General features: G+C 66.1%; 3 protein-coding genes across 25 annotated transcripts; all 3 read left to right on the top strand.

The window, feature by feature from the left end:
* Positions 1–103: 103 nt before the first annotated feature.
* Positions 104–6,520, top strand: MAPK11 (mitogen-activated protein kinase 11). 3 transcript variants are annotated; one of them, XM_027108102.1, is made up of 12 exons: positions 104–314; positions 2,570–2,699; positions 2,775–2,833; positions 2,904–3,015; positions 3,090–3,119; positions 3,207–3,254; positions 3,340–3,454; positions 3,777–3,848; positions 4,089–4,168; positions 4,617–4,695; positions 4,782–4,955; positions 5,234–6,520. In XM_027108102.1, exons 1-12 carry the CDS (start codon positions 199–201, stop codon positions 5,311–5,313), a joined length of 1,095 nt encoding a protein of 364 aa, XP_026963903.1. In that variant the 5' UTR covers positions 104–198; the 3' UTR covers positions 5,314–6,520. The 3 variants fall into 3 exon arrangements, with proteins under 3 accessions (XP_026963903.1, XP_026963902.1, XP_026963901.1); XM_027108101.1 differs by having other exon boundaries at positions 4,782–5,085; XM_027108100.1 differs by having other exon boundaries at positions 4,782–6,520.
* A 1,306-nt stretch (positions 6,521–7,826) lies between these two features.
* On the top strand, positions 7,827–16,664 carry MAPK12 (mitogen-activated protein kinase 12). Of its 9 annotated transcripts, none has more exons than XM_027108088.1 (12): positions 7,828–8,658; positions 8,731–8,860; positions 10,559–10,617; positions 11,472–11,583; positions 11,673–11,702; positions 11,956–12,003; positions 12,565–12,679; positions 12,891–12,962; positions 13,229–13,308; positions 13,388–13,466; positions 13,559–13,732; positions 14,043–15,261. In XM_027108088.1, exons 1-12 carry the CDS (start codon positions 8,183–8,185, stop codon positions 14,114–14,116), a joined length of 1,449 nt encoding a protein of 482 aa, XP_026963889.1. In that variant the 5' UTR covers positions 7,828–8,182; the 3' UTR covers positions 14,117–15,261. The 9 variants fall into 9 exon arrangements, with proteins under 9 accessions (XP_026963887.1, XP_026963893.1, XP_026963891.1 ...); XM_027108087.1 differs by lacking the exon at positions 14,043–15,261 and adding an exon at positions 16,110–16,664 and having other exon boundaries at positions 7,831–8,658; XM_027108085.1 differs by having other exon boundaries at positions 7,829–8,658; positions 13,559–15,261.
* Positions 16,665–18,076: 1,412 nt separating this feature from the next.
* On the top strand, positions 18,077–24,440 carry HDAC10 (histone deacetylase 10). 13 transcript variants are annotated; one of them, XM_027108070.1, is made up of 19 exons: positions 18,082–19,142; positions 19,217–19,351; positions 19,582–19,678; positions 19,914–20,011; positions 20,111–20,215; positions 20,378–20,446; positions 20,628–20,754; positions 20,861–20,998; positions 21,167–21,226; positions 21,304–21,393; positions 21,532–21,638; positions 21,719–21,786; positions 21,905–22,133; positions 22,253–22,337; positions 22,728–22,819; positions 22,962–23,018; positions 23,292–23,370; positions 23,572–23,754; positions 23,840–24,440. In XM_027108070.1, the coding sequence occupies exons 1-19, from the start codon at positions 19,084–19,086 to the stop codon at positions 24,026–24,028; spliced, it is 2,067 nt and encodes a 688-aa protein (XP_026963871.1). In that variant the 5' UTR covers positions 18,082–19,083; the 3' UTR covers positions 24,029–24,440. The 13 variants fall into 13 exon arrangements, 11 of the variants coding, with proteins under 11 accessions (XP_026963880.1, XP_026963876.1, XP_026963877.1 ...); XM_027108069.1 differs by having other exon boundaries at positions 21,866–22,133; XM_027108071.1 differs by having other exon boundaries at positions 18,083–19,142; positions 20,933–20,998; positions 21,866–22,133.
* Positions 24,441–24,487: the final 47 nt, after the last annotated feature.

Genomic DNA, 24,487 nt, shown 5'->3' with positions numbered 1-24,487 from the left:
CCCCACCTCCCCACCCCGCCCCGGGAAGCCCGGTTTCCGCTCGACCGCCGCCGCGGAGGGGCAGGAAGCCGCGCGTTCGTCTGCGGGAACCCCCTCCCCGGCTCCGCCCCGCTCCGCTCCGCCTCCGGCCTCCGGCTCGGGCTCCGCGGGGCGGGGGGCGCGGGGCGGGGCGCGGGCCGAGCTGCGGCCGCTCTGGACATGTCGGGCCCGCGCGCCGGCTTCTATCGGCAGGAGCTGAACAAGACGGTGTGGGAGGTGCCGCAGCGGCTGCAAGGGCTGCGCCCGGTGGGCTCGGGCGCCTACGGCTCCGTCTGGTAGGGGCGGGACGGGGCAAGGGCGGGGGGATTGAGCGCGCGCCCCCTCCCCGCCCGTGCGGGGTTCCCGGCTTGGGGAGGGGCTCGCCCTGCCTCCGCCCCCGGGCCTTACGCAGATCCGAGGAATGAATGGGGGGTGGGGGCGTGAGGGAAACTTTCCTACCCGAGCCTCTCCCCGGCGGGAGAGGGGTCGTCCTCCCGCCCCTCCAACCCGGAGCGTCCCCCTCCGGGCCCGAATCCTGCGGCGTCACAGCTGGCGAAAGGGCGGGCAGGTCCCCCGGGGCCCTTGATGTCTGAGCATGCATCGGGGGTGCCCCCGGTCAAGGGCCAGGCAGCCCTGGGCTCCGGCAGGTACCCCCACCCCAGGGTGGGTAGCTCTGTTTGAAAAGGAAGAGCCCAGATTGGGGGCTGGGGGGCAAGACCCCTCACCTAAGAACGACCTCAAGCTCCCCCGTGGGTCCAGTCCACTGCCCCATTTTCCAAGGGATCTCAGGCTCCGAATGGGGCTTAGGCCCGATCAGAGACGCCTACCATCCCCCCCAGGGGGCGTCTACACCCCACCCCATTTTTGCCCCAACCAAGAGAGCTCACACGCAGCCTGCAGTTAGGCCCTGGAGCCCAGACAGGAGGGAGGGTGGGGCCGGGGGAGGCCTCTGGACCTGGTGGGGTGGAGGCCGGAGGGGGCTTTGGGTGGCAAGGGGCTTGCTTGCGGACAGTCCAGGCTGCAGTTGCAGTGTTGACAGTGAGCCTGACTGTGGGTGTGGACGTTGAGAGGTGTCCCCCCAGAACCCAGAACCTGTGAAATGCGGGGTGACTGCGGGGGTCATGGGTGTGGGGAGGCAGGGCCCCTGGGGGCAGGGTGTTGCTCCAGGATCCTGCAGAAGGTTGGGAGTGGGACTTCTCAGACCCCCTTACGAGGCCCAGCACTGGAGCCTGGAGCAGACGTTTGGGGTCCCCTGGGCCTCAGATCTCACTCTGCCACTGGCCAGCCATCAGGAACCTCAGGCCATTCCAGCCATTCCAGCCACAGGCCTCTATCTTCATGTCAAAGACCACAAGGGCAGGAAGAGGGTGTGGGCCAATGTGTGAGTGGTCCCTGGGGGATCTGACAGGGCCCTTGCTGGAAGTGCCTTCTGGGAACTCGTAGGAACAGTCAGGCTCCCCAGGGGAGGTCTCTCTCCACCACTTAGCTCTGCAGGGCCCCCATGCCGGTGATGGGCTCCCTCCCTCCTCTGATGTCTGAGGAAGCTGGTGACCCGGTGCCAATTCCCACAGTCCTTTGTTGACTGTGCAGACACAAAAGGATCTGCTGCGCGCGCACGCACACACACACACACACACACACACACACGAGCGTGCACACGCACCCCGTGAAGAGCCACTCCCCTACTTCCCACCCCAGCAGTGACTTGGATGGGGGAGGGACTTTCCTCCACCACTGCCTGGGCCCATGCGCACCCCAGGTCCTGCAGGAGCTGCTCCCTGGGCCGCGTGGGCATGGGAGGTGGGCTGAGGCTCCACTCACTCTGGAGGGAGGCTGGATCCTGGAGATGAAGTGGGAGGGAAGCGGGGGGCAGCAGCCAGAGGGAACACTGGGCGAAGGCATCCCTTCCCGAGGGGCAGTGGGGCCACTGGACGACCAGGCCACTTGTGTTTGAGGATGATGCCCGTGAGTGTGGCATCTCCTGTGAAGAGTAGCTGGGTGTGGGGCTTGAGGGTCTAGACCTCAGGGGAGTGGGGTTGCACGAGGGGAAATATTCTGTGGGTCCAGGCACCACCCTCTGCTAGGTATTTCCTGCTGTCCAGTTTCTCACTGTGAAAGATAACGATGCAATAAACCCCTTTGGTCAGGTTTTTCTCCATATTTTGGATATTTGGGGGCTTTGGAGGTGACTCTGGAACCCCCTCAGGGGGCCCCCCAGACCCCCTGGCCTGTGGGGGAGCTGGGGGTGCTGCCTGCTGTCTGCCACTGGCTGTTTCCCTGGCCTGTTATTTCCACCCTGAGCTGGGGGCAAGAGTCACTGGGGCCAGGAGACAGGAGAAATCCAGGTCCTGCCCTGGGCTCCCAGGTGGGCTGGGAAGGCTGGGGGTCAGAGGGTGGGGTGGAGGGTGAACTGACTCTGGAGGAAGGTGCAGGACTCCAGGAGGGAGGGGAGAGGCTTGGAGGGAGTGTTCAGACCGCCTCCTGGTGCCGGAGGCCTTCTGGCCTGTGGGGACCTCGCGACCGAGGCTGGGCCTCACAGGCCGCCTTGCAGCTCAGCCTACGACACGCGGCTGCGCCAGAGGGTGGCGGTGAAGAAGCTGTCGCGCCCCTTCCAGTCGCTCATCCATGCGCGGAGGACATACCGCGAGCTGCGGCTGCTCAAGCACCTGAAGCACGAGAACGTGAGCTGGGGGCGGCCGGGCCGGGGGAGGGGGGCGCCCGCGGGCCGCCGAGCCCTGACTGCCCTCTGCACCCAGGTCATCGGGCTGCTGGACGTGTTCACGCCGGCCACCTCCCTCGAGGACTTCAGCGAAGTGTGAGCGGCCGTGGCGGGGAGGGCGCGGGGTTGGGGTGGGGACTCTGTGCTCATCCCTGCCGCTACCCAGGTACCTGGTGACCACGCTGATGGGCGCCGACCTGAACAACATCGTCAAGTGCCAGGCGCTGAGCGACGAGCACGTTCAGTTCCTCGTGTACCAGCTGCTGCGCGGGCTGAAGGTGGGCGCGGAAGCGGGGGGCGGGCGGGGGCGCAGGGGGCAGAACCTGACGCCCCCGCCGTCTCCCCCTCGCAGTACATCCACTCGGCGGGGATCATCCACCGGGTAGGTGCCGCGCGCGACGGGGGGGCGTGGGGCTCCTGCGGCGGCGGCGGCGGCTTTGCCTGCGCTCACGCCGCGCCCGCCCTGCAGGACCTGAAGCCCAGCAACTTGGCTGTGAACGAGGACTGCGAGCTGCGGGTGAGCCGCTGGGGGAGGGGCTGGCGGGTCGGCCGGCCGGGAGGCAGAGACCCGGAGGCGCTGACACGCCTGGCGGTGCCTCTAGATCCTGGACTTTGGGCTCGCGCGCCAGGCGGACGAGGAGATGACTGGCTACGTGGCCACGCGCTGGTACCGGGCCCCTGAGATCATGCTGAACTGGATGCACTACAACCAGACAGGTGACGTCAGCCCGTGTGGGGCAGCCCCTTGGGGCCGGTGGGCCTGGGGAGGGGGTGGGGCTGGGACCCAGAGGCCAAGGACCTTGGGGGACAGGCCAGGTGGGGGACCTGCGTTCACAAACAGACCTTCAGAAAGGCAGAGCACGGTGGGTCCTGGGCTGACGCTTCCCCCTGCCCAGGGTTGTGTCTAGAGAGGAGGGGCTGCTGGCTTTGGGCCTGAGCGTGAGTGCGGGGCCGCTGAGCTGGTGCAGTGCAGCCAGCCCCCAGCTCTCTGAGGAGGGACTTGGGGTGGGCAGACTGATGGAGACGCCTCCTCCCACAGTGGACATCTGGTCTGTGGGCTGCATCATGGCCGAGCTGCTCCAGGGAAAGGCCCTTTTCCCAGGAAATGACTGTATCCTTGGCGCAGGTTAGGGGTGAGCCAGGGTCTCCTGCTGTGGGGCGGGGGTCGAGGGGGGTGGGCTCTGGCCCTTTCTGGCCAGTCTTGCCCCCTCTGCCCCACACCGTGCCACCTTCGGCTCACTGCTGTCCCCAGCGGCAGGAGAGCATGTTCTGGGCAGTGACCCAAGGTCTGGGGTTTGGGGTCCCGGGGGGAGTCCGTGCTTGGCCGTTGGGCACTTCCTGAGCCAGGCAGACATCGACCAGCTGAAGCGCATCATGGAGGTGGTGGGCACACCCAGCCCTGAGGTTCTGGCAAAGATATCGTCGGAACACGTGAGTCATTGGCCACCAGCCCCCTCTGCTGACCAGCCACTCCCCCGCCCGCACTCTGGAGGAAGGGGCGCTGTGGGGATAGATGGGGCACCACGGGGGGAGCATGGGTCACAGTGGAATAGACCCCAAGGCAGGCGCCGACCCCTTCGGGGGGAAACAGGTGAACCGGGGAGACATTCCAGGCGTGAGGGACACTGAGGGTAAAACCTCGGCACCTGCAATGTCCTGGCCGTGGACAGTGGAGAGGCACCAGGCCCGGGACCTGCAGGCACGTAGGGCCAGGCAAGGTGCTGTAGCCACCAGATCCAAAGCGGGGAGGTCTCTGGTCCGCGTATGCCCTCGCCCAGGCCTGCTGGAGAGACTGAGTGTGGGGGCTTCTCCCGGCAGGCCTCTGCCTGGCTTAGGCAGGCGTCGAGCAGCCCCTCAGGCCCTTCCCCTGTGCTCCTAGGCCCGGACCTACATCCAGTCCCTGCCCCACATGCCCCAGAAGGACCTCAGGAGCATCTTCCATGGAGCCAACCCCCTGGGTGAGGATGGGCCCTGGGTCCGGGCTGGGCTCCACGTCTAGCCCTGGCTGTGGAGATGACCAGCCCTGCACCCCGCCCCTCTGCAGCTGTGGACCTCCTGGGACGGATGCTGGTGCTGGACAGTGACCAGAGGGTCAGTGCAGCCGAGGCCCTGGCCCATGCCTACTTCAGCCAGTACCACGACCCCGAGGATGAGCCCGAGGCCGAGCCCTACGACGAAAGCGTTGAGGCCAAGGAGCGCACGGTGGAGGAGTGGAAGGGTGGGCCTGAGGGCTGCGTCCCCCAGAGGCGGAGCGCTGCCTGTTTTCTGCAGGAAGTGCTCCAGTTTCTCTTGAGAGTGGTCTGAGCGAGGCCACGACACGGCCCCCCAGCCCCACTCTAGGGGGTCAGGTAGAGCTGGGGTTGGGTGTGTCCAGCAGAGGCTTGGGGGCAGCACGGGGCAGGCCCAGGAAGGGGCCCATGGGCCGAGGCTGCTCTCGGAGGGTGGTGGGCCTGGGCTGCTGAAGGCCTGAGCTCACCCTTCCTCCTCCCCTCGCAGAGCTCACCTACCAGGAAGTCCTCAGCTTCAAGCCCCCAGAGCCACCGCAGCCGCCTGGCAGCCTGGACGTTAAGCAGTGAGGGGAATGCGGCTCGCCAGCCGCACTCGGACCCGAGGAGGGGCCTGAGCCCGCCTGCCCTCCCGCCTCGGCCCGCCAGACTCCCACGAGGGGCACCTCCCAACACTACTGCGGCCAGCAGCGCCCACCCCTGGCCTGGGACCCTTGTCTACACGCCGCGCCTTGTGGGAAGCCTGCACGTGTGTGAGCCACGGGTGTAGGAGTCTGGATAGAGCATGCTGGACTTCCTTGGTCCTCCTACCCCCTCCCAGCAACCTGGGTCTCCTTTGGGACCTTGCTATGGGGGACCTGGGTGCCATAAGAGCTCCCCCCTGGGGGGGGGGGTGTCTGTTTCCAGATCTCCTGGGTCGCAGAGGGCTGTCTGTGGGGGGCAGTGCCTTGGGGCCGGAGCCTCCTGGAGACAAAGGAAGGGGTCTCGATGGTCAGAGCTGCTCAGCCTGGAAGTGGGGGGCTACCCTGGAAAGTGCTGAGACTCAGAGGATCTTCCATGGCTGTGGCAGAGTGGGGACAGCTGCCTGGAGCCGTGTGTTCACCTATGCTGTGTGGCACATATGTGCTCCTGGAATTCACATGTCTGAGTAGATGCAGACGTGTGTGAACCTGAGGGCACCTGAGGGCCAGTGGCCATGGCCAGCAGGAGGCCCAAGTTGGGGTGGCTCTACTGTTGCCTCCCCTCCCCTCAGTTCCTGGTGTGGGTGGGGAGGGGGCATTGCTGAGATCCTGCTGGGCAGCATGCAAGGGGCTCGGGTGGCCGTGGGCAGCCATGTGAGCAAAAGCCCCTGCTCCTTGGGTGTGAGGGCTGCAGCAGGGTTCTGAGGCATGAGGGCACTGTGCCAGCTGGGGGGCTGGCAGGCACGGGGGCCTCCAGCCTCGAGGACACACATGCCGATGTGGACCCGGATCCTGGACCTTGGTCCAGAGCTGATGAAGAAACCTATGCCCACTCTACCTCTGCCCACCCTCTGGCCCTGCAGCCGGGCGCTGGGGCACTCAAGTCTGTGGGTCAGCCCTTGTCCTCTTCCCGCCTTCCGGAGTGGAGTTGACCTAGCGACCTCTGGGACAGGGCCCTGCTCCAGGCGTGTGGGAGGTGTGGGTCCTCCGTCAAGGGGCGTCTGTCAGGTGGTGACCTCTCACCTCGCAGGACCAGGGAGGTCTGAATGCTAAGTGCCTGCCCCAGGGTTTCGCAATAAAGTTCCCCTCTCACCCGGCTCGTGTCTCCAGCTCTAGGTTCTGCTCCCGCGCTGCCCCCACTGCCTGGAGAGGGCGGCCATATTCCGCTGGTCCCTGGTCAGAGCAGCCACCTTCACCCTCCCTGCTCCCTGAGGGCCAATGGGGTCTGAGGTGGACAGGGCATGATGGCCACCCGCAGTCAACCCGCTGCCCTCAGAGTTTCATTGGGCGGGATCTGGCCCAGACCCAGACCTGCCCCTTCACTCAGTGGTCAGCGAGGACGCGGGTCGGGGGTGCTGAGGTCTCTGGGAGCAAAGGCCTGCCCTTCCCCAGGGTCAGGGAGGCAGCTTTCCTTTCCCTCCTGGTTAAGGGGAAAGAGGGCTGCTTCGCCTCGGGACACACACTGAGCTGCAGCCCCTGCCGCTCACTGCAGCTCAGGCTGGGAAAGCAGGGCGTCCCCAGGATGGGGACCTGCTATGCCTTTGCCCTAGGCCCTGGGGGTGGGGGTGGGGATCATCTGGGAGCTGGGCCTGCAGAGGCCTGGTCAGTGTGGGTGCTGGCCCTCAGGTCTTGGAGAACCCCTGGAGACCTGGCTGGGCCAAGTCCTGTGGGGGGGTGGTGGCGGATGGGAGCACAACTGGGACATGACGCATCTGGGAGTCTGGCCTGATGCACGACCTTTCTGGACCTCTGGACCCCATCACAGGGAGTAAGGGGGCCAGCTGGGGGCTTCCTGGAGGAGGCAGGTGGAGTGCCACAGGCGGCCCAGGGCATGAAGGGCACGGGGATGGGCGGTTGTGGCTCCAGTGACAGCAGGCTGCCCCCACTGACAAGCCTGCAATTCCTGAGCACCCCGATCAGATCACCGCGCACCCCAGCTGTAAAGCTGCTCTGGCCAGGCCGGAGCTGCTGAGCTGCTGATTCATGGTGCAAGGCACAGAGGGCGGGGCAGGGGGCCCTGGGGATCTTATTACCCCACTCTCAGGTCTGGGTCACAGGGCTGGGGGCTCTGTCATCCAGCAGCATCTGGTCCAGGATGGGGCCAGACCCCTGAAATGATGTCCCCACCTAAGGGTAAGGGGGCACCCACCGAGCGAGCCCCAGTAGGGACCCCCTTCAGCCCTGGGGTCAGGCACATCTCCCTGGAGAGAGTGGAGAGGTTCGAGCTGGGCTTTGAAGAGCAAGCCTGAGGGCCTCAGCTGAGCAGGGGTGGGACAGGCAGAGGGACGTGCAAATCTCTGGAGCAGTCTCCACCCAGACGTGCAGTGAGGAAGAGCCTTCAGAGCACAGGGGCCCAGGGGGACCTACAAGACCCACCCTCTCTGCTTCCGGCTTGGTAGGCAGCCTGAGTTTGGGAGACAGAATCAACTTCTTCACTGGGAAAGGGGGATGGAAGCAAGATAGGGGCCGGGGAACCCCGTACTGGGGGGTGTATGGGTCAGCCCCACGGTGAAGGTCGTCCTGCGGGGTGGGGAGTTGGAAGTGGGCGGGACTGGTGGTCAGTGATTTGCGGTTGGGGGTAGCAGTCGACGAGCTCAGGCTGCCAGGATGGGCTAGCGCCCTGGGGGCGCGGTCGTGAGGAGGAGGCGCGAGCCCCACGAGGCCCCGCTGACACAGCCTCCACTCGGGTCCGCGTAGTTCATCCCGAGTGCGGAGTGCGGAGGAGGGCCGGGGTCTCGGGCGCCGCGTCTGGGTCTACGATGGGACAGAGCTGCCAAGCGGCGCCCTCCTTCCCCCAGCCTCCGGCTTCCCAGGCGGCGACCGCCGCCTCATGTTTCCGGAGGGGCAGAAGGGCGGAAGGGGCGTCACGTGCGCGCGGCCCGGGGGCCGGTTGGTCCGCCCGCAGGGGAGGGGCCTCGCGCTACCCGGGCGGAGGTTGGGCGCGGGCCGGGGTCGGTGGCTCCGGAGAGCCCGGACGCGAAAGCCAGCAGCGGGGTGCCCCGGCGACGGCGGCCCGGGGTGCGCGCCAGGGCGTCTCACGGATCCCGGGTCCCCGGCCCTCGAGGCGAAGCGCCCGCGGGGTCCGCGGCGGGGGCGGTGCCCGGCCAGCCATGAGCTCTCCGCCGCCCGCCCGCAAGGGCTTTTACCGCCAGGAGGTGACCAAGACGGCCTGGGAGGTGCGCGCCGTGTACCAGGACCTGCAGCCCGTAGGCTCGGGCGCCTATGGCGCCGTGTGGTGAGCACAGGCCGGGCGGGGTGGCCGGGGGCTTGGTGGCCCGGGCCTCCAGCTAAGCGGTGCGCCCCGCAGCTCGGCGGTGGACAGCCGCACGGGCGCCAAGGTGGCCATAAAGAAGCTGTACCGGCCCTTCCAGTCCGAGCTGTTCGCCAAGCGCGCCTACCGCGAGCTGCGCCTGCTCAAGCACATGCGCCATGAGAACGTGAGTCGCGCAGTCCCCAGCTCCGGGCACCGCGTCCATCATCTCGCCTCTGCTCATCTCCCTTCTCCCCCCAAACCGTGCCCCGAAGACCCGGTCCCTCCTACCCAGCCCCTGGGCTGCTCCCCTAGGTGGCGGGGCGGGCGGAGGCGAGGGGTCAGGCAGTGTCCCGGGGAGGGGGGGGGCTGGTCACAGTGGTGAGGGCCGAGCCCCGCTTCGTCCTAAGAGAGCTGCTTCCCCGCGGTCTAGTCCGCTCCGCCTCGGCCAGTCCCGGGAAGGACTTAGCTCTTTGGCTTCTTGCTGGAGCCCCATCTGGCTCCTCGGCCCAGGGTCTGGTCAGGGGACAGCCACTTGCCCAGGCCGAGGGGATCCTCCAGGTCTCACTCCAAACCCTGCCTCCAGCCAGGAGCCCCGAGGTGAGAGAGGACTTCAGGTGGGAGGAGCAGTTTTCCTGGAAGGGGCACTTAGCCTCTCCCGGGCACCCCCCTGCCGCCCCACCCGGCCCCCCTCCTGCAGCTGCTCTCCTGACCCCACTCCACCTCCTGAGCCGCAGCAGCCCCTCAGCAGCCGGGTGCCGCCACCTCCCTCCAGCGCTGCATTTCGTAAACCCCTCTTCCCGGAGGAAGTAGGCTCTGAGAGGCTGAGGTCCCAGTCCTGCCCCTTCTGTGCCCACTTCAGGCCTCCTCCCCCTCCCCCACGCCGTGCTGCAGAGGCCCAGAAGTCTCCACCAACCTGGTGGACCCCCATTTAACTTCCAGGATTCTTGCTAAAACCTCCCGATGCCCGGGCCTCACCTGCCTCCAGGCCCCTCTCTGGATGTCCCACTGTTCTCTCCTCCCGCCACCCATGTCTCTGGCCGTGGTGGCTGTCCCTGCACCTCACTCCAGTTTGTCCCCGTATAGCAGCCAGGGGACACATTCAGCATCACACCTATTTAAACTGTTCTGCCGAAGCTCCTGGGATCAAAGCAAGCCTTCACCAGGTGCTGCGGGCGTGCTTGGGTTTTCTTTGGCTTCTCTTTGGCTGCGTGGTGGCCTGGTCCTCGGCCACCTGGCCTCTCTCCCCGTATTCCTCAAGCGCTCCGAGCGTTCTGCGTCCTGCCCGGCCACCATTCGCATGGCCTCTGCCAGGTGTCCCCTGCCAGCACATCCACCTGTGCCTCCAGCCACTCTGATGTGCAGGCCTCCTGGGGTCCCTGGAGGCCCTGTCACCAGAAGCCCCAGGTGCCAGTTGTCACACTCCCCGTCTGCTGTCCAGCAGCCCCGACCAGAGGGCTGCGGGGCCGGCTGTGGCTGCCGGTGTGCTCACAGGGCTGCCTGCCTGGGCCTCTCTGGCGGAGGCACGGCCCCTGGAAGGGCCTGCTAGATACTGGCTGTCCCCATGCTGTTCCTGGGTCTTTAGTGAGGATAGGAAGAGGGGGAGGAAGGGCCAAGGGGCTGGAGCTCCTTGGATGGCTGGGAGCTGACCCAGACTTGGGGCTGCCCCTCCCCCAAAGGATCCCGGCTGTCACCATCCAAAAATAGCCCTTGTTTATGGGCATGTGTGCCAGGGCAGGGTTGAGCTGCCAGTGGGCAGAGCTGGGCCCTGTGGGCAGTGGGGGGAGACCAGGACAGCTGCAGGGGCCCTTCCTGCCCAGAGCAGGGTGTGCCCTCAGCTGTATCTGTGTCCCCAGCCCACCTGGTGCTCTGGCCTCCTCCCCAGGTAATTGGGCTGCTGGATGTGTTCACACCCAATGAGACCCTGGATGATTTCACAGACTTGTGAGTGCCGGCCAGGGGCTGGCCGGGCAGAGCAGGTGGTGTTGGGTGGCTCTTGGGTGTCCACTTCAGCTTTGGGGTTGGCAGGTGGGCCGCCTGCGGCAGGCCTTGCCTTGCAGCCTGGATGGGCGTCAGGTGCACACTGCCCACCCGCTCACCACACCACAGTCCACCCCCTGCCACATGCCCCAGGGACCCACGGTGCTGGTACCACTGGGTGGATCTGGGCCTCCTCCTCCAGTGCCGGAGGTGTGAGCCTCGTACCTGAGGGTTTGTGAGTGGGTCCTGTGCTCTGGAACCCTGGCGCTAAGAGTGTGGCCTGTAACTGGAGCTGCTGACCTTTGCCGGCGGGTTGGGGGGGACCCAGTGCTGCCCTGTGCCTGCCTGGGTGGCCACCCCTGGCCTCACACTCCTGTTGGCCAAGAGCCAGGGGCCTGGCCCAGGAAGGGGGGGCAGGACAGGCTCCTCGTTGCCTGACCTGGCAGGGGTCAAGGACTCATGCTGGCAGGGTGCTAAGCACTTCTCTCTGTGTCTCCGTCCACCTGCCCAGCCTGCTCCTCTGAGCCAGATGTCCTGCTGTCACACCCCTGCCCACAGGCTCTTCCCTCCTTCCTCACGCCCCCGCCCCTGCCTATGAGCCTTGGTCTCCCAGCCCCTAGGCCACCCTCCAGGAGTCCCCAAAGCGCAGTCCCGACCTGCCTGGCATCGCAGGGCCCGGTGGGTGGTAGGAGGGTAGAGCCCAGTGCAGTGCTGTGGGGGGTGGGGACTGGGTGCTGCAGGGTGACAGGCTCTTCCAGGGCCTGAGCCCAGGCCCACGGGCGTGACCCCTGCTGTCTGGCCCCTCCCTGGCCCCGCAGTTACCTGGTGATGCCGTTCATGGGCACCGACCTGGGGAAGCTCATGAAGCACGAGAAGCTGAGTGAGGACCGAATCCAGTTCCTCGTCTACCAGATGCTCAAGGGGCTGAAGGTGGGGGCTTGGGGTGCCGCCAGAGTGGGTGGGGTCCCCCTAGACGTTCCTGCGAACTGACTGCTGCTGACCCCTCTGTGTCCCCACAGTACATCCATGCTGCTGGCATCATCCACAGGGTGAGTCTGGCCAAGGTGGGCGCTTCCCCTGGCTGTGGGCGCGCGAGGGGCTCCACCTTTGGGGCTTCCTGTCTCACCCGCGAGGGGGCACCCTGCCTGCCCACAGCCCGGGGGCTGTGCACCTCCACCCTTCCTGGAAGGGCTGCAGGGTGGCCCGGTCTAGCCCGATGCTCCCAAATTCAGTTGCTGCCCTGGCCCTTGCCCTTGCGCCCTGGCGGGCGGGGCTGCACAGCCACCTTTCTTCTGCCCCCAGGACCTGAAGCCCGGCAACCTGGCCGTGAACGAGGACTGTGAGCTCAAGGTGTGTGTTGGGTTGGGGCTCGGGGCCTCCCCCGCACCTGCGCATCTGCCCGCCGGCCCCTTGGCCCTCAGGCCTGGAGGCGGACTGGCCCAGGCCCAGGCGGAGGGACAGACCACAGCCATCCAGGCAGTGGCCGAGCAGCTGATGGGCAGATGGGCCCTGGGGAGGCACTGGGTGGGGTGGCACGGGGGCATACCTGCTTGAGGGGAAGGGCGGGCGGCGTCCCCAGCTCCCCGTGCCCGAGCCAGGGCAGGGCTGAGCAGGCCTTCCCAAAAGTGCTGGCTGGGGCCCGGTGGTTCACAGGGAGCGGAGGTCCAGGGGCAGGAGACCCCCCCGGGGTGCCTGTTGTAAGGGTCGGGGGCAGGCACAGTCGGTTGCGCAGCGTGCACTGGCTGTGGGAGGAACCCGCAGGGAGGCTTAGGGGTACCTGGCTGCAGCCTCGGGCCCCAGAGGCTTGGCAGGAGGCCCCGGTGTGCCCAGTGCCCTCGGGGTCTTCTGGCCCACGGCTGGCCCACCCGCTCCCCAGGGACCGCTTTGCCCACCTTCCGATTCCGGCTGCAGATCCTGGACTTCGGCCTGGCCCGGCAGGCAGAGCGCGAGATGACTGGGTACGTGGTGACGCGGTGGTACCGCGCGCCTGAGGTCATCTTGAATTGGATGCGCTACACGCAGACGGGTGAGGAGCTGCCCGGGGACGCGCACCAGCTTCCTAGCCCGCCCCTGCCCGCTGCCCTGCGGGGAGGCTGCTGAGCTGGCCGGGGCTGGGCAGGGCGTGGTAGGCTAGATGGCTCCTGGGCCCATGCCCCCCTCCGCCGCCCCCACTCCTGCGTCTGTGTGTGCCCCGCTCCCCAGCCCACAGAGCCCTGATGGAGGGGCTTCTGTCTCAGTGGACATCTGGTCAGTGGGCTGCATCATGGCTGAGATGATCACAGGGGAGACGCTCTTCAAAGGCAGCGACCGTATCCTACACCTGGAGCTGGGTGCGGGGGAGGCCTGCCCTACACCTGTGGGGAGCAGGCCGGGCGCACTGCCCGGGCTGGGGGGGGAGCAGGCCAGGGCACTGCCCGGGCTGGGGGGAGCAGGCCAGGGCACTGCCCGGGCTGGGGGGAGCAGGCCAGGCGCACTGCCCGGGCTGGGGGGGAGCAGGCCAGGCGCACTGCCCGGGCTGGGGGGGTAGGTGAGCTCTGCCCTCTGGCCCCGCGCTGTGCTCCTGACCTCGGCCAAGACCTGGACCAGCTGAAGGAGATCATGAAGGTGACGGGGACGCCTCCCGCCGAGTTCGTGCAGCGGCTGCAGAGTGCCGAGGTCACTTGGGAGCCAGGCGTGAGCTGGAGGCCTGGGTCTGGGCCTGGCGGCCGGCGCCTCACCCTTTCTTCCCACACAGGCTCAAAACTACATGAACGGCCTCCCCGAGCTAGAGAAAAAGGATTTTGCCGCCATCCTGACCAACGCAAGCCCTCTGGGTAGGGTGGGGCTGCGGTGGGCACGGGGCAGTGACGTGGGTACCGGGGCCTGGGACCCGCCCCTCAGCCTGGCCTGATCCCCCTTCCCCCAGCCGTGAACCTCCTGGAGAAGATGCTGGTGCTGGATGCGGAGCGGCGGGTGACGGCGGCCAAGGCGCTGACCCACCCCTACTTCGAGTCGCTCCACGACACGGAGGACGAGCCCAAAGCCCAAAAGTACGATGAATCCTTTGATGACGTGGACCGCACGCTGGAAGAGTGGAAGCGTGAGTGGGGGGCTCTGGGCAGGGCCTGTGGCTGGACCCCACCAGCCCCGTGCAGGTGGCCAGGGCTCAGAGTCCTGGGTCCCCCCACCCTGGGATGCAGGTTAGGTGAGGAACACAGTGGAGGTCAGGGGGCAGCTGGGCTTCCGGGCCAAGGCGACCTGAGCACTTGGCCTCTCCCGGCCCCCAGGCCTGCCAGCGTGCCTCCCCACGTCTAGGCCGGAGACCGGGCTACCCCGGAGACTCCCAGCAGCCACTCCCCCAGGCCTCTGCTCGTACCTCTCGAATCTTCTGGCCTCTGTGTCCCTTTCAGGACCCCTCCTACCTGGACAGCTGCACACCCCTCGTCCTGCCAGCAGGATCAGGCCCACTCCAGGCAGTCCATAGCACCTCCGCCTTCCTCACTACCCCTCGCCCGCCCCCTCTAGCCCCACTGAGCACTTGAGACCTCCCTCTACCTGTGCTCTGCGTCTCCAGGCTTTGCATTGGCCTGGAAACCGAGGGCCTCTCTCTTCTTCTCTGAGGGCTCCCGACACCTCAGCCTGAGGCTGGGCTCAGGGACGCCTGCCCAGTCCCCGGGCCTCCCTCTGCTGGGGCCCTGACGCCCCATGCTGGAACGGGCCTTATCTAGCTCCACCCTGGCATGGCAGGCATCTTCTCTCGGTGGCTGCGGGACCCGCCTGGGGGAGCAGGGACGTCTGAGGGCAGCAGTCAGCGCCGACGGAGCTGTGGCACTGGTCGCCACTGTCCTAGACCCCATCCTGGCTGTGCCTCAGACCTGGGGCCGCGGTCCTGGATGTGGGGGGTAGAGGTGGGGCTGGACGGGTTGTGCTCAAACCACATTCTTCAGGGTCATCGGGGAGTCCCAGCGGCGGCTCTGCCCTTATCTGTGCTGTGTTTTGTGCTTGTAAGTTCTCTGTTGCTAGAAATATAACAAGAAAACCGAAAACCATGGGCCACAGGATCCTCTCTGCGGTCTCCGCCACAAACTGTAGTAAGAGCTTTTGCTTTTTACTACAGACCGTGGTGGACATGTGGTCTGTTTGTGGTTGAGCCCCTGGTCAGGAATGCAAACTCATCACCTCCTGTTTCCCCGGGAAAAGCCAGCTTTACAGCAAGGGCCTCTCTGTACAAACCTTCCCTGTGTGGATGGGCCCCTGCACCAGGGTTAGATGAGGGCCTGGGAGGCACCTCACGGGGTAGCAATACAACTGTGCCGTGTGCTGGGCAAACCACACAGACCACCTGCTCTAAAGGCACAGTCCTTCCTGAGCTGGGCTTGTGGAGTACCAGTGGTCCCCCAAAGGCGCATTCCTGTGGCCAGGTGAGCGTGGGCACCCTGGGGTAGGTGGAGCGGAACCGTCCTCTTGCAGGCTGGTCAGAGGGGAGGCGGGGCAGCGCCCCCCTTCCTTTGGGACGGCTTGCTCTGGGCCAGGTTCAGGAAACGTGAGCACCGGCGAGGAAGCTGGATGCTGCAGGTAGTTGGTGGGAATTCCACACTCGTTTCTTAATTAATTTCTGGCTGCACTGGGTCTTTGTTGTTGGGTCTTAGTTGCTGCGCGCAGGCTTTCTCTAGTTGCGGCGAGCAGGGGCTACTCTTCGTTGCATTGCGAGGGCTTCTGATTGCGGTGGCTTCTCGTTGCAGAGCTTGGGCTCTAGGCGCGTGGGCTTCAGTAGTTGTGGCACGTGGGCTCAGTAGTTGTGGCTTGCGGGCTCTAGAGTGCAGGCTCAATAGTTGTGGCGCATGGGCTTTGTTGCTCCGCAGCATGTGGGATCTTCCCGGACCAGAGGTCAAACCCATGTCCCCTGCAGTGGCAGGCGGATTCTCAACCACTGTGCCACCAGGGAAGTCCCCATACTCGTTTCATAGATGTTCTGGATCCAGAAGCTGCGGTGTGCCCTGGTGGGACCCTGAGCAACTCCACTCAAGTGAACACATTGGTTTACATTCCTCAGATGTCCTCTGTTCACTGAGGCAGGCTGTGGAGCCAAGGCCACCCTAGGGGCCGTGGGTGTGGGTTACAGGAGCCCTGTCAGGGTGGACAGTCCCTGTGGATGGACACAGGTGGACTTGCACATGTGGGACAAAGGAGCCCACCTGGTGCCTGAACCCCAGCGGTGGTCTCTGACCCTGTGAATTTGGGGGACGGGCGGGCCCCCTAGTTCAGTGACTAACAGCCTCTGCTCTGGGCCTCCGCTCTCCACCCCCACCCCAAGTGGAATCTCATGGGACTTAACGCTGGTCCCCGCGAGCACCAGTGAGCTGGGCCCAGTGCTTCGTCTTGGTCACTGGCGTCCATCCTTGGTGTGCACTGTGGCGCTGTCTTAACAGGTGATGGGCCCCTTCTCCCATGACTCTGTCCCTCTCATCCTGCCCCAGGTGTCACATACAGAGAGGTGCTCAGCTTCAAGCCTCCCCGACAGCTGGGGGCCAAGGTCTCCAAGGAGACGGCCCTGTGAATACCCCTGGGCCCTGGGCCTGGAAGGGAGATCCTGTTTGCTACTGGGACCTTGGCTGGGGCTTGCATCCCAGGAGTCCCCTCGTTCCATGGAGCCTCTTCTGGAAGCCTGTTCCCCTGCTCTCAGAGCCCACCTCAGCCTAACCTTGGAGGAGCATCTGGACTTTCTGGACAGGACGCCCACCTGACCTGGGGCTGGGCTCTGACCCCCTGAGCAGTGGTCCCCTCCCCCAGGGTGCAGCAGAAGCCTCAGAACCTGTGGAGTGGGATGGGGTTTGGGGTCAAAGCCTAGCCTCTGACCCTGCCTGCTCTGGACTATACTGAAAAGGAAGGACGGGAGGGTGCAGAGCACTGACTCAGGGACACGTCTCCTGGGGGCGTTGGTGTGGACGCTTCTGCACCACCCCCCTTAAATGTACATTGGCCACGTGGTATGGCCACACGGCTGGAGGAAATAAAGCCTTTTGTAGCTCCCACTCTGCTTCACTTCCTGATTTCTGGGCTGCATCTCCACCTTTAGGCTTTTGTATGGAGTAAGGGGGCTGGCCTGGGAGCCTCGGCCCCATCTTGAGCCACCGGGCCTGGGCACCTCCTCCCTCCCAGGTCACAAAGCTGGTGCCCACCTACACCCCCGTCCTGTGCCAGTGAGCCCCAAGTCTGGAGCCCCCCACATTAGGACTTGGCCCTGCCCCTCTTGTGGGGTGGCCTTCCTCTAAGCTAAGACCCTGGAGTCAGACCCAGGGCAGGGCCTGATGGGGGTGAGGGGGTTAGGGTCCAGCTCGGGTCTCAGTACCAGGTGTTTGGGCTCCCTGCGCTCTCCAAGGCCAGGTTCTTGGGGAGGTGGGGTCACGCTAGACGCCTCGAGGCACCTCAGGTGTCTCTGAGACGTCTGTGCCTTAGCAGAAGGGTGGTTTCGGTGCTCTTTTTCCTGCCCCTCCCCCGGCCATGCCCCACCGCCATTGGCGAGCCCGCGGGGCCCTCTGCCGGGCATTCGACGTCTCCGAGGACTGGCAGCTGGGTCAGGGGCCACTCTAGGGCTCCTGCGCCCGCCCTGGCTCCTCCCACCTGTCCCCCGGCAGGCGCGCCCAAAGCGGGGCTAGGCCGTCACCCTCCTCCCGGCCTGGGGCTCAGATGGACGCACCCAGTTGGTCCAGCCGAATACGGCCAGACGAGTTGCGAGAGTAAGGTACCTGCCTTCTCTGCCCAGGGGCCCTCCCGCGCCTCTGACGGAGCCCCGCCCGGGTCCCCGGCTCTCAGCGATCCAGGCGGGGCGGCCTGGCGCAGGCCCCGCCTTCGCGGCCACGTGCCCAGGACGGCCAATCAGCACGCTGTTTTCCAGCCGCCGTGATTGGCTCAGGGGCGGGCACGTCTTCCCAGAGCCCCGCAGGCCGCCGGCTACCCGCACCAGCAGGTAGCCTGGCCAGAAAGGTGGCGATCCACGTGGCGCTGCTTGCCGCGGGCAGCGGGACCCTGTCAAGGCCTCCCTCTGCATCCATCCCACCTTAGGGATCGCCCCCGAACAGCCGGGGCGACCAGAGAACGGGACTGGGGCACGCCCGCCCCAGGACCCCACTTCCTAGACTTCAGGGCCCCTGCTCACGTCCCGCCTCCAAGAGACGCGCCTCCAGGGCTCCGCCTCCAAGACCCGGGACCCAACCCGCGGCGGCCCCGCCTCGAAGATGCCCGCCTTCCCAGACACCCCCACCCCCCCCAGGAACCGCCCCCCCATCCAAGCCCTGCCTCAAAAGGGTCCGCCTGGGCCCCGCCTCCAAGACCAGACTCCGCCCATGTCTCCGTCCCCAAAGACCCGCGGGGTCCCCCCCCGACCCCGGCTCAGTCCCCAGAAATCCCCTCCGTTTGAGGCCGGGGGCTCCCTGTTTCCTCCCCTCTTTGGCCATCTTGGTCTTGGCTGGGCCCGCGCCTCCTCCTTTACTGGCCTCATTCGTTCTCTCATTCATCCCTCGCCCAGACACTCCCTCTGTTGGCCTCCGCCCTGCCTACCCCGACACTGCGCCGCTCCTGTCCAGGAGTTTCTCTGCCATAACCCTGACCCTCCGACTCGTCCGCTCTTCGGTCAGGGGTCTTCCTGGAGCTTAAATCGGATATGTCACTCCCTTCTTGAGCCTTGGGGGCAGCGCTGCGCTGCGGCCCAGGCCGGGCTAAGCCACGACTACCGTCCCCGGTCGAGGCTCTCTCCTTGTGGCCTTGCCCCTAAGGACCCTCGGCCTCGCGATCCTTCCCGCGCAGCTCCTCCCTGAGCTCTTGCTGGGGGGCCTCGGTCAGCGCTGGGCGCAATGGGCTACTGACGCGTCTGACCCGTGGCCTGCGGGGTCAGGGTGGGCCTGGGGGAGGCTTGGGGAGGGGGGGCACGGACCCGCGTGGCTCGGCTCATAGCACGCAGGTGGGGCCGCCGTGACGGCCCGCAGGAGCCTGGGCACACTGGCCCTCCGTCCTCGCACCAGTCCCCTCCGACTTACGCAGGGGCGCCGAGGCCGGCCACCCCCTCCCGGCTCCGGCGAGAGTAGGAGGTGGAGCCTCAGCTGGAGGGAAGGGCGGCGTGGGCAGAGCCCTGAGGGGCCCAGTCTTCGGCCCGCCCCGCTGCATCGGGGCGGGGTTTGGGGCAGCCGGAGGCGGGTCCATGCCAGGTCCGAGTTGGAGGAAGCCGGAAGCCGAGCCCCGCGAGCCACCCTGTCGACCCCTGCCCCGCTCTGGCGCCAGCCGGACCTGGGGCCTCCTTCCTGTCCGCGCTCCGCGCCCGCGCCCCCGGCTGTGCTCCAGGCGTTGGGCTGCTCCCTGGGGCTGGCAAGGGGGGCGGGCAGTGCACTCACCTGCCTGTGAGTGGTAGTGTTTGGGTCCTGCCCACCCTGAGTGGCCCAGAGTGACCACGGTCAGGCCATGGGGACCGCACTTGTATACCACGAGGACATGACAGCTGCCCGGCTGCTCTGGGACGAGTAAGTGGGACCTGGCAGGGGCAGAGGCGGGGGATGAGGAGGGGCTCTGGACTCTGAGCTCTCTGTCCGTTCAGCCCCGAGTGCGAGATCGAGTGCCCGGAGCGCCTGACCACAGCCCTGGAACGCCTGCAGCAGCGTGGCCTGGAGCAAAGGTGTCTGCAGCTGGCAGCCCGGGAGGCCTCGGAGGCGGAACTGGGCCTGGTGCACAGGTCAGAGTTGGGGTGGGCCCCCTGCCCCTGAAGCCGTGGTCCAGGACCTGGGCCTGCCCCAGCCTGCTGGAGCCTGGCAAACAGAGCCTACGCCCCAAGCCTCAGTTTCACCGTTGGATGGGTGGGTGAGGGAGCAGTGAGGGGGGTGGTCCCACTGGGGGTCCAGACCCTGTTTCTTCTCCGCCTGCTCCTCCAGGTGACCCTGCCTTGCCTGCCTAACCCCTTTGCAGCCCGGAGTATGTGGCCCTGGTGCGGGGGACCCAGGCCTTGGGCACCGGGGAGCTCCAGACCCTGTCTGGACAGTACGATGCCGTCTACTTCCACCCGGTGCGTGCCCTGGGGACACACCCACCCACCCACCCAGTCACACATCCGGGTACTCGTGCCTGTTCACACGGGCAATGTTCCCGTGTGCCAGTGCCCTTCTGGCTGCTGCTGCGGGCACCGGGACTGGCCTGGCCAGTTCTGCGCAGTGCTTGGTGCCCTGCAGCCTGGCACAGGGCTTGGTAGAGCCTGTGAGGGGTAGTGGGCAGGGGGCTTACCTGCACCTCTGCCCTGGCAGAGTACCTTCCACTGTGCCCGGCTGGCTGTGGGGGCGGCGCTGCAGCTGGTGGATGCAGTGCTGGCGGGAGCTGTGCGCAACGGGCTCGCCCTGGTGAGGTGAGAGCTGCCCCCTTCCCTGGCCGCCCCGACCTGTGGGTAGCCCTGTGAGGACGCAGGATGACCCTGACACGCCCCACACCCCACTCCCACCCGCAGGCCTCCTGGGCACCATAGCCAGAGGGCTGCCGCCAATGGATTCTGCGTGTTCAACAACGTGGCCATAGCGGCCAGACATGCCCAGCGGCAGCATGGGCTGCACAGGTTTGTGCCGGTCTGGCTGCAGGGTGAGGCCCAGGCCAGCGGGGAAGGGGGTGGAGGGGGCCTTTGAGGGACCCCACCCAGCTCCTTCCCATCCTGGGCCTGGCTCCTGGCCTGGAGGTGGGAGGCCCTGCCCTCAGTGACCCCAGAGCTGTCTGTCCCCAGGATCCTCATCGTTGACTGGGATGTCCACCATGGCCAGGGCATCCAGTATATCTTTGAGGACGACCCCAGGTAAGCTGGGAGTGGGGACAAGACCCTCCCCTGCGACCCTACTTTTCAGGATGAGCACTGCCCGGCCTGGGAAAGTCTGAGGGAGCAGACGTGGCTGTGTGCTCGGTGGGGTGCGGTTAGGCTTCTGCAAGGAGCCCTGGGGCTGAGGGGCCTGTCCTCTGGCCCCGGCTGACTGTCGCAGCGTCCTTTATTTCTCCTGGCACCGCTATGAGCACGGGCGCTTCTGGCCCTATCTCCGAGAGTCAGATGCAGACGCTGTTGGGCAGGGCCCGGGCCTTGGCTTCACTGTCAACCTGCCCTGGAACCAGGTGCCTGCCCCTCACCCCGGGCCCCCCACCCAGAGCCCCTCCCCCAGCCCACATTCCCCCCTCCCCCGAGTGCAAGCCCAGGGCGTCGTGCCCCGATCACCCCCAGAGCCCAGGCCCCAGGGGTGAGGACCCCGCCGTACTCCCTGGCAGGGCCAGCACTGATGCCCCTTGGCCACAGGTCGGGATGGGAAATGCTGACTACGTGGCCGCCTTCCTGCACGTGCTGTTGCCTGTGGCCTTTGAGGTGACCGTGAGGGGGGTGGAAGCGGTCTCAGTGGCAGGGGGGTGGGGGCGATGCAGTGCCCAAAGTGGAACAGAGCCCCTGGGGTGAGGAGGGTCTCTCTGGAGGGGCCTCTCCTCCGCCTCAGCTCCAGCTTCTTTTCTGCCTCTCCCCACTGGGCCCTGCCTGCAGTTCAACCCTGAGCTGGTCCTAGTCTCCGCGGGATTTGACTCAGCCATCGGGGATCCCGAGGTGAGGACCTGGCCGGGCTGGGGAGGGCTTCTGGAGTCCTGGGGCCAGGGCCTCATCACACCTGGTTCTGGTTGCAGGGACAGATGCAGGCCACGCCAGAGTGCTTTGCCCACCTCACGCAGCTGCTGCAGGTGCTGGCTGGTGGCCGGGTCTGCGCTGTGCTGGAGGTGATTGTGGCGAGCTGGGAGGGTGCATGCACCGGAGGCTGAGATGTGGTTGGAGGGGTCCTGCCTCGTGGGGCAGGGCATCCTGCCTGGGCCCCTGACACCCCTGCCCTTCGTGTCTCTGCCCCCTCCTTATCCCAGGGTGGCTACCACCTGGAGTCACTCTCACAGTCCGTGTGCATGATGGTGCAAGCGCTGCTGGGCGACCCTGCCCCGCCCCTGTCGGGGCCCATGGTGCCGCATGGCAGGTGCGGGGGGCAGGACGGAGGAGGGTGGGGAGGGCCAGGGGTGGGAGACCAGGCCTCACTGATCCTGCTTCTCCTCGCAGCGCCCTGGAGTCCATCCAGAGTGTCCGGGTAGCCCAGGCCCCTCACTGGATGAGCCTCCAGCAGCAAGGTCAGCGTGGCCTGGGTCGGCAGGTGGGATGGTGCCGCAGGCTCTCGTGCAGTGGCTGTGACACTGAACCACCCCCTAGGTGTGGCCCCTGTACTGAGTCCCAGCCCCTACTCCCCAGAGGGGAGGCCCTCGTCTCTGCTGCTGACCGGGAGGCCCGAATTCAAGGCAGCGGCAACCCAGGACGTGGCTGCCCTGAGCTCCCTCCTGGACCAGCCGCGCCTCAATCCCATGCCCCCCGTACGCACGGCTGTTGCCTTGGCTGCGCCAGATGCTGCCCTGGCCCTGCCCTCTGACGTCCTCTGTGAGGAGGGGTCAGCCCCACAGGAGGAAACGCAGGCCTGGGCCAGGTGGGCAGGGTGGGCCTGGGGGGAAGCCCGGGACTGTGTCTGCACATGTGTCTGTGTGACTCATCTGTGGTCTGTGTGTCATTCTGTGTCCTCGTGTCCTTCTGGTTTGTCCACCACAGGCCACATGAGGCCCTGGCCCAGGACAGGGCCCTCACTGCACTCGGGAAAGTCCTGTACCTTTTGGACAGGATCCTGGATGGGCAGGTAACAGCACTGGGGAGGGGCTGGGGGGTGGCCATGTAGTCAGGGGCAGGGCCCAGGACGTGCCTGCGACAGGTGGCCTGTCCAGGGGAGGGCTGGGTGGTACAGAACCATGTGGACATGAGCATTGCCTTGTGCCCAGGACCCTTCCCAAAACAGCCCCCAGGGGCAGGGTTCAGGAACACCCCCCCTCAGTTCCCTCAACGAAATGTCCTTTGGCAGAGAAGTGAAGGGGATGATTCATAGTTTTATGCATCTTAGTTTCAGAAATGGAGTAGTTAGACCTCAGAGTGCACAGGTGACAGCCACGTAGACATGGGCCAAAAGAAGGGGCAGATGGGTTTGTTTACCTGGTTTGGGAGTTACCCTCTACACCTGTTATTCACTTCATAGGTGAGCAGTGGCATTGCAGTCACCCCAGCCTGTGCTGCAGCTGCCACCCTGGATGTGGCCATTCGGTGTGGCCTGTCCCACGGAGCCCAGAGGTAAGCCTCACATGGCTGGTCTGAGGCTACGAGGCAGGGCCCATGGGCACCCCCTGCCCTGGCTGGCCATGTGGGAGTGGCTCTGGGCCTGGGCTCCAGGCGGGGTGAGTACAGCTTACCCAGGAGCCAACTCTTCCTCCAGGCTGCTTTGTCTGGCTGTGGGGCAGCTGGATCGGCCCCCAGATCTCACGGATGACGGGTATGACTCTCAGGTCACGGGTATGTCCAGTTCTGCAAGTATGTGGGTGGGCACATCACCCTGGATCCCCAGGGGTGACAGGTGGGCGGGGCGTTCCGCAGCTGGAGTTTGGCAGAGGGCCCCTGGGAGCAATGCCAGGAGGGTCTCCAGCACAGAGGGTCAGCAGTCTTAGCATCCCTGCCCTGAGCTGTTCTTCTTCTGTCCGGGCTCTCGACGGTGGGCGGCATCTCACACACAAGCTCATGTATCCATATGCTTGCTCTCCCCTGGAAGGAGGAATCTATGGCTGAACATTGGGGGCAAGGAGGCAGCTGCCCTGTCCATGTTCCACGTCTCTGTGCCACTGCCAGGGGTGAGTGGTGGTGTCACAGGGCAGGGCAGCTGCAGCTCACTGGCATCGGCATGAGGGCCAGACCCCTGGCTTTCACCTGCCCTTCCTGGCGGGACTGTGGGTGTGTCCGCCCACCTGAGATTGGGAGGTGGGGTGGCCTGAGCCAGCTGGAGGAGTGTTCCCTGGATGAGGGGTCGGGCTATGCTGCTGTCCCTCCCACAGACGACTGGAGGGTTTCTGAGCTGTGTCCTGGCCCTGGTGCTGCCCCTGGCCTACAGCTTCCAGCCTGACCTGGTGCTGGTGGCGCTGGGGCCCGCCCATGGCCTGCGGGACCCCCAAGCTGCACTCCTGGCTGCGCTGCTTCGGGGCCCAGCGGGGGGCCGAGTCTTGGCCCTTGTAGATGAGGTGAGCTGGGCGGGGTGGACCTGCTGTGGGGTGGGAGTGAGGAGAAACCAGCAACTCACTGCTTCCACCTCTGCTGCTGACTCAGGAATCCACACCCCAGCTTGTGGTGGTCCTGGCCAGGGTGTTGCATGGAGAGGCAGCCCCCAGCCTGGGTCCCTTCTCCATGGCCTCCCCAGAGGACGTGCAGGCCCTGATGCAGCTGAGAGGGCAGCTGGAGCCACGGTGGAAGATGCTGCAGGTGGCCAGTGAGGCTGGGGGGCCAGGCTCAGGCTGAATGCTTGGGGCCTTGGGCGACAGCTGCCTTAGAGCTCTGTGGGGAGACGGGCTCACGTCCTGGGGAGTGGGGTGCTGCCCTGAACAAGCTCATAGCCGCGTCAAGCAGTTGTGCACCTCTTCCTAGCTCCTCCTTGCGTGCTGTAACCTGGTAGCTTGAAATCGGCCAGGGTGGGAGTATCTACACCCCAGAAAAGACACTACCAACTAGTCCCCCAAGAGCCTGTTGTTAACCATTCACTAGCACACCTCTGCGCCAGGCTTCTGTCCTGAGGGCTAGGCTACGGGGCTGGCTCAGGGGCTCTGTATCCCCCCGCCCCAGCGCGGACTCCCCCTCCGGCGACCCGTCTCTGCACGGACGGCCCCTCCCTCGCTCCCTCCCCGCCCAATCAGTAAACGTCGGTTAAGCGAAAGTCTGACTCCGTCTCCCTTACTGAGCCCGATTTAGTTAACTCAGTTG

Source organism: Aethalodelphis obliquidens, unplaced genomic scaffold (genome assembly GCF_003676395.1).
Source record: "Aethalodelphis obliquidens isolate GAN/ISIS:26980383/991018 unplaced genomic scaffold, ASM367639v1 scaffold8, whole genome shotgun sequence".
Classification (NCBI taxonomy): domain Eukaryota; kingdom Metazoa; phylum Chordata; class Mammalia; order Artiodactyla; family Delphinidae; genus Aethalodelphis; species Aethalodelphis obliquidens.
This window is presented reverse-complemented; position numbering and strand designations above follow the sequence as displayed.